Source organism: Chanos chanos, chromosome 11 (assembly GCF_902362185.1).
Source record: "Chanos chanos chromosome 11, fChaCha1.1, whole genome shotgun sequence".
Lineage (NCBI taxonomy): Eukaryota > Metazoa > Chordata > Actinopteri > Gonorynchiformes > Chanidae > Chanos > Chanos chanos.
The window spans coordinates 1977501-1985000 of NC_044505.1; the positions used below are offsets into that span (position 1 = coordinate 1977501).

Genomic DNA, 7500 nt, shown 5'->3' on the forward strand with positions numbered 1-7500 from the left:
CCCGAGTGACGCCGAATCGAGGGTCGGTGGCTCCCAGGGTCCCGACGCCGTGTCCGAAGCCCTGTCCACTCTGTCCTCCGAGGTCGGGCGAGGTCAAGAGGTCAGCGACCGGGAGGCCAAGGGCAAGAACGTGAATGTGAAGGACATTCTGAGGAGTCTGGTCAGCGCCCCGTCTGACGACATCGTGGTAGATCCCAGTCTCCTCCCACCGACCTTCCTGGGAGCGGTGGGAGATGCCGTCCGAGACCAGTCTCTCCAGTTCCGCTCCTTTGACAGGTGGGTGGTGAGTCAGAGTGTCCCCGGTTGTCTCATTTCATTGGCTAGATGCTGTTCAGACAGCATAGCCATAGGCTAAAAAGCATGTCAGATTTCCTGATCCTGATTTAATCCTCTCAGCTGTAGTCATATTCAGTAGCAATTATCTTACAAATGAATCAATAGATTTTTAACTGACCTGTGAGATTGTGTTTGGATCTGGCGTGTCTTCTGCGAGAGCCAAGTCTGTGTGCACCGAGCGGGTTGTCATGGTTACCCAGCAGGAGTTCACTGTTCCTTCCAGTTCAACCTCATCAAACCTATCAGTTTTCAACTGTCGAGCCAATTAACTTCTGAAAGCCTCAAAGCGCGTTTACTTCACGTAAAGATTCCTCTCAGCCGCTGAAGATCGAGTCCCCGGAGGAAAAAAGCCCTCAGCAGCTCCTTTTCAAACGCCTTTTTTCTGTCTTTCTTTCTTTCTTTCTGTTTTTTTGAACTTGGGGCCTTTTATCCTTGCCTCACCTCCACGTTTCTGTCTTTGTGCTGTGTTGACGTGTTTCTCCAGACAAACAAAAAGAGCTACAAAGTGTCTGACTTCAGGAAAAACCCATCAGAACGACACAAGCTTCTGCTAAAGGGAAGAGAGAGAGAGAGAGAGAGAGAGAGAGAGGGGGAAAAGAGAGAGAGGGAGAGATAGAGTGCCAAAATCTGACTGACAGAGGATGTTGCTTCATTTCATCGTGTCACAGATATTTACAGCGTTTGTGGTTTTTTTGGAGGGGGGGTTGTTCCTCACTTTTCACAGACTCTGGTGTTTTTTTGGTTTTTTTTTAGTTAAAAAAGGGGGGGGGGGGGGGAGGACCTGAAAAAAGAAAGTCTAAACTGTGCTCCCGCGGGAGAGAGCGGCAGAGTTTGGGGAGAGGAGTTGAGTCTCAGATGTGGAGATGTGCTGGCAGATGCCTGCTCTGTCTGCTCTGTATTTAGCTGCATTGTCTCTCTGTCAAGCACACACAACGAGCAAAGGATTAAGCCTGGGGGGGGGGGGGGGGCACACCTAGTTTTGGTCTCTTATGACTCGAGTAAAGACGTTTCACCAGCACCCTCCTCAGCCCCCCCCCCCCCCCCCCCCCCCCCCCACCCTGGCCAGTCCCAGGTGTCTGGTCTGTGAGATTCCGGGAGGCATCCCTCTGATCTGACGTGGGCTGTTTTATCTGAGGAATGCTTTGTGGGGCATAAGGATACTCTTCATATCAGGCCAGGATTACTGTGGCTCCTGCACTGCTGCTGCTGGAGAGCTTTGGCCAACAGCTCCGCGCGACCGTCAGGCCTGGGAGCTAGCTTTAGCGCTCGCCCTCTTCCCACAGATGAGGCTCAGCGTTCGCTCCAGTTCCCAGACCACGGCACCCCCCCTTATCTCTTCTCAGGTCTCCCTCACAGAGCAGACGCTACCCTTAATCTTGATGACTCCTGATCTCTGGTCTGACTTTTTCTCCCTCTCTCTCTCTCTCTCTCTTTCTCTATCTCTATCTCTCACACACACACGCGCGCACACGCACCAACATACACACACTCTCTTTCCCTCTTCAACTTGTTCGTATACAAAAAAATTCTCTCAAGTCTGCAGTAACCAGCGATTGAGTACATAAAGTATCTGGGTGAGATGTGTCCTCCTCTCCGCCTTGACTATAAACCCAAACAGGCTAGATAATCCCAAAATCCAAACGAATGCCTCACCCCTGTCGTTTGACGTGCCTCTCACTTCCCCTGTACTGTATGCATCTAGACCACTGGACGTATTGTATGTTTTTAACTTGGGTGAACCAAACGACTTACACACACTACCATAACGCACACACAGACACACACACACACACACACACACGCTGCGTTAGCATGTGCAAAACCGGAATGATCCCAACTGTCATACAGCGGTGACGCCTCGGATGGGAACCCGATCCAAGCCGGGGTGGGATTTACGAGCTCTATGTGTGGAAAAAGCAGGATCTCCCAGATAAAACTGGACCGGGGTCAGGGGTGAAGTAGCGTGTGATTTATTTACTGCCCGGCTAGGACTCCTCGCTCCATACGTCTCTGCGAGGCACTTCTGTTTTGACGTCCAATCTGCAAATATTTGCTGATACAAACCAGAGACCTAGTAAACACTGTCATTACTGACGGCTTTGCTCACATTTGATTTACACTGGAAAAAAAAAAGGGATGAGAGAAAGAAAACGAGATGGGTTTTTTGGGGGGTTTTCTTTTTGGGTCGTGATAATGATTTTCTGTGAAGATTTCCCTATAAAGTTAAAAACATGTTTTTCCCCTCTTTTTTTTCCTTCTCTTTGTGAGATTAAGTTTCAGTCTGAGCACCATCAAAATATTTTTTTTGAAAGGCTGGATTTATAGTCTACCTCAGTGTGGAGTGTTTTCGCTGGTTTTAAGGTGAAAATGTAGACTCATGTGTTCAGCACACACGCCCAGCTGGTTTTCATCCTGACTGTGGTGCACTGGGAAGACGAGCTGGTTACCGTAGCGATGCAGGTTTGCCCCCCCACGTCTCTCTGTGTGTAAATACAGTACCGTGCGTCTCACTCGTGTTTTCAATCTGTTTTACTCACATACGGTGAGTTGTCTAGTGGGGTGCTACATGCTGTTGGAGTTTCTCTTTATCTCTCTTTCTCTCTCTCTCTCTCCCTCTCTCTTTCTCTCTTTCTCTCTCTCTCTCCCTCTCTCTCTCTCTCTCTTTTGTTCTGGCATGATCCAGAAGTGAAAACTCTTCTAAAGCTAGACGGAGGTCTGGCCCTGTTTTGATGAAAGATGCCTGGACTTGTGTGCGTTCATGCCAAGCTCCCATACACATATTCAAAAACAAACTCCTTCTGTCCCCGTGGTCAAGTGGAGTCTGACGTTTCCAGCCCTCTCCATGAGAGAGAGAGAGATTCTGAACAAGCTAAACACTGACGGCCTAGTTTCATTTCGGAATGTTGAGGGACCCAAACTCCATGGTGCAAGAATGTGCCTAGAAAATGGACAAAAAAAGAATGATTTGATGTCTCTCTCTTTCTCTCTTGCTCTGTCTGTCTCTCTCTTTTTTTTTTTGTACAACCAAGAGTCACCTTTCCCCAGGGTTTCTGCTCGGAGGCGGGTTGACACTGCCTTGATTTGATCTCTGATTAGAACAAATAAATGGGAGAGCACTGTTTACACGGTGGTCGTTACGCTGTTGGTCTGAAATCCTGAATAATTCAGCGCTGGGAACACAAACTCTTATCGATGGATGCTGAGTCTGGGTTAGGGAACAGGGCTGATTAATTGACACTGGTGGTTGAGGTGGTGGAGTCATTGGGTGGGGGCTAAGTGTGGCTAATGGTACACTGAATAATTTAAGACACAAGAGCAGATGGAAGTTTACCCCCCCCCCCCACCCCCACACACCCCGACGAACACCAGCACCCAACCTGCAGCCTTTCTACCCCCCTCCCGTCAGACATTCACCAGACGCATGTTTTAAAGCATGGGGTATATGCATGACCTTATGCCACTTGTTCATACCTAACTGGGTAAACTGGTGTAGTACTGGTTCCAGCATTTTGTGGCCACTGGTGTCAGAGAGAGAGAGAGAGAGAGGGAGTCATTTGTCTGAATAGGATTAGGCCCGATCATTTCGGTGGATCGGTGCAGACTGCTCATAACTCCAGCGGCACACCCTAATTAAAACCGCGCCGGGAGAATGCTGGGATTAGCATTTAGCGGTTAGCTCATTCCGGAGACTCTGTCTCACTTCACTGGACAAGAGAGCTTTGTTTAAACAGAAAGGCATTGACTGATACTTTAGGGGGTGTTTTAGGGTTTAAAACGTGGACTAGTCATCTCGATGGAAACTATAGACGGCATTAGATAATTTCCCCCGAGGACTCCTGTTATTTAACCCGCTGCTACCAAACGAACACAGGCAATGTATGGGATTCTGCTATGATGCTTTCAGTAGCACATCGTTTTTAAATTCTGACAGACCTGTGAGGTTTGGACTGTGATTCTTTAGACTCTGTGTTGGGACATACGCAGACCCTGGACTGTCTCTGAGAAGAGTTTTACGTTGAAACGGTCTGTCGGAAGACGCCCTTATCTGCGGACGCTGCGGTCCCCGCTGTCTGACAGAGTCTGGGTCTGACTGTACAGGCTGCAGAAGCTGTCTGTGTTTCTTTTAAGCTCTGCCGGCTGATTACGCCCCCTCCACCCTGCCCCCCCCCCCACTCCCCCCCCCCCCGCGCCTCCCCACCCCTCTGTCAACACGGATAAGAACGCCGCTGCTCCCCCTCCGAAAAGATCAGAGGTCTGGCAGAACTGGTGTTCAGTATCTCCGCGGGTTCTACGGGTTCTTCCCGGGTTCTCCTCCTGTCCCTTCACACTGCGTGGGGGGTTCTGTTTGTCTGTCGGAACATGAAAGCCGCCTTCACACGTATGCAGAATATCCAAAGGCGCATGTAAAACATATGTATTCCTTTTTCTTTTTATTATGGTTTAGAGATGAATGTTCTCGTTTTGTAAATATCTTCCCAAGCCCTGTTTGTAAACGCCATGTCACTACAGCTGTTTGGTTTGGAGCAGCCTGGCTGGTGAAATCTCATCACTCCATTTTTATTCTGGTTTTCAGAGAGTGTCTGCAGTTACAGAGCAAATATAAAACATTACAACATCTCTGCCCAATTCAGGAGCAGTCACTGTTTTCTTTTTGTTTTTTAACTGTTATTCCTAATTCCATTATGCCTCGTATTTTGAGGATATCCTTGTATACGTAGTGGCCAAAGTAGCAAAATGGGTTTTATGGTATATTATCAGTTTTCCTGCAGAACGACACACGGGCTACGCTCATTTTCCCAACTCAACGTTAAACAGAGCCGACGCACAAAGTAGCGCGTCCTCAGATTATCGTGAACCGTGAACCATGTCGACAAACCACAGAACCCAGAGCGTCATTTTTCACCGAACCACCACCCGCACCATGTCTCCCTGCATTCACAAACAGGAAACCCCGCAAAACGTTTCGTCAAATTTAATTCTCACTCTCACCCTTTACGCACCCATCTGGACATGTGTGTCTCTATGTGTGTCTTCCGCTGTATGAAATTATGTAAGATAATATTCATTAAATCCTGTTCATTGTCGAATGCATTTAAATCTGTAACATGCCTTGTGTGTCTGGCCTGGTCCACGCAGAGTATACCACGTGACAGTGAAATGTGGGGTCCCGTCCCTGATAAATACACCAAATGACAGTGAGAGTTTGGGCATGGTCCAGATTGATTACACCACATCGCTGTGATTTTTGGGCCTGGTCTGGGTTTAAACGCGGCATAAGACAGTGAGATTTTGGGCCCGGTCTGTGTCGGGCGCAGTAAATGACACTAAATGACTTTTGGGCCTTGGTTCTGCGTCCCGTTGTCGTTTTTGGACCGCGCAGTCGGGAAAAGCGGTGTTGCTCTCCTGTGCGGAGCGGCTGAAGCTTAATCAATCACAGAGTTCAGACGCTTGACTGACCGCTGCGGGGAGACCATTGATTGGTGGGAAGATGGATGTGGCCATTCCGGAATATTCTGCGTCAGGGAAAAGGCTGCCTAATTACTGTGGCAGGTTAAACAGGGTTCCTGTGTCTGACAGACAGGGGCTGTGGCTCGTGTATAATTACATTGCATGTGGCATATGTAGCCTGTATCATCACTCAGATGGACATCGCAGTACAGGAGAGAGAGAGAGAGAGAGATGGCTGTTTGATGGAGTCCTGGCCTGGCTGATGGTTGGATGAGCTTGTTTTGTCTGTGGAGTCTGGGGCATTGTTTTCCCTGATAAAAAAAAAAATACACTGTTTACAGACATGTTTTTCTGCAGAAAAACTTTATCGATCCCAAAGATGAAACATTTTCACGGAGAGGACCAAAAAAAAGAAGAAAAAAAACCCCCTGACAAAATCAGGCTGTGAAGCCTGGGTTTCTGACTCCTGTAAATCTATGGGTTCACAATCCAGCCGTAATCCTCAGATTATCACAGACCACGTCTACACGCCGCTATCAGCTAACGGGACAGAATCAGGCACGGGGACTGCACACGCCCTGTCTGTCATCTTCCCTTTTCACCTTCAGGCGCTTTGATCAGTTTGCAGTTTTAACTCTGTTTGTTCCTGCAGTTAGCGTGAGGGCATGTGTCCCTGTTACTTTACCACGTTCTACAGGCCATGGGCGAGAGCGCGTATCTGTCTGTCTGCCTGTTGATCTATCTGTCTGTCTGTCTGTCTATCTGTCTGCCTGCCTATCTGTCTGTCTGTCTGTCCGTCTGCCTGTCTGTCTCTCTATTTGTCTGTCTGCCTGTCTCTCTATTTGTCTGTCTGCCTGTCGATCTATCTGTCTGTCGCTCACTTTTTCCTTTTCTTTTTTTTCAGAAGCGTTGTCGTGGCGCCTAAGAAAACAGGCGGCGCTCCTTCTCCAGGATCGAGCTCCGCCTCCGCCCATCCCACTGCCCAGTCAGCTGCTGCTTCAGGTGGCACGTCCGTCAACAGCGTTTCCGTGGTTTCCTCGGGTGCTGCTGCCCAAAGCCCAGCCCCTGAGTCAGCCACAGGTGAGAACTGATGTGCCCCGGAGGAGTTCGAGTGTCGGCTGAAATTCTGATGATAATGTTTGAGAAGTGCCTAGAAGCCTGTACTGTGGGAGAAGATCCCATTGAAAGACCCTGTAATGAAATTAAATGGGGAACTGATCTGATAAAAGTACATTTCCTCCCTCTTTTTGCTAAGGAAAAGAAGCACTATGTTGGTCAAAGTAACTTTGCTATGTGTCTGGGTATATGCTCATGACAGCTTCTGTGTGTGTGTGTGTGTGTGTGTGTGTGTGTGTGTGTGTGTGTGTGTGTGTGCATGCACGCACATGTGTGCATTTGGGCATGTGTGCGTGCGTGTGTGTGCGTTCCAGAAATGGGCAGTATATGGGTGTATGTGTGTTTCAGTGGTTAGGTGTGTATGCATATGTATAGTGTGTGTGTGTGTGTAGTTCAGTAATGAGCTGTGTGTGTGTTTTCTGTCTACAGGGGGAGCCTCTGCAAGCACCAACCTGCCATCTGTCCCAGCCCTGTCCCCAATCACACAGCACACTGCTCCCAGTATGAGGTATACACACACACACACACATATATACACATATACACACACACACACACACACACACACACACACACACACATATATACACATATACACAC

General features: G+C 48.6%; 1 protein-coding gene across 1 annotated transcript in view; it reads left to right on the forward strand.

The window, feature by feature from the left end:
- The window catches only part of lrba (LPS-responsive vesicle trafficking, beach and anchor containing), a 232867-nt gene that overhangs the window by 76421 nt on the left and 148946 nt on the right, over window positions 1–7500 (forward strand). The window contains exons 29-31 of the mRNA XM_030787677.1: window positions 1–276; window positions 6689–6864; window positions 7330–7408. The exon at window positions 1–276 is cut by the window's left edge and continues 82 nt beyond it. Of these exons, the coding sequence (XP_030643537.1) occupies window positions 1–276; window positions 6689–6864; window positions 7330–7408 (531 nt within the window). The remainder of the gene's footprint in view (window positions 277–6688; window positions 6865–7329; window positions 7409–7500) is intronic.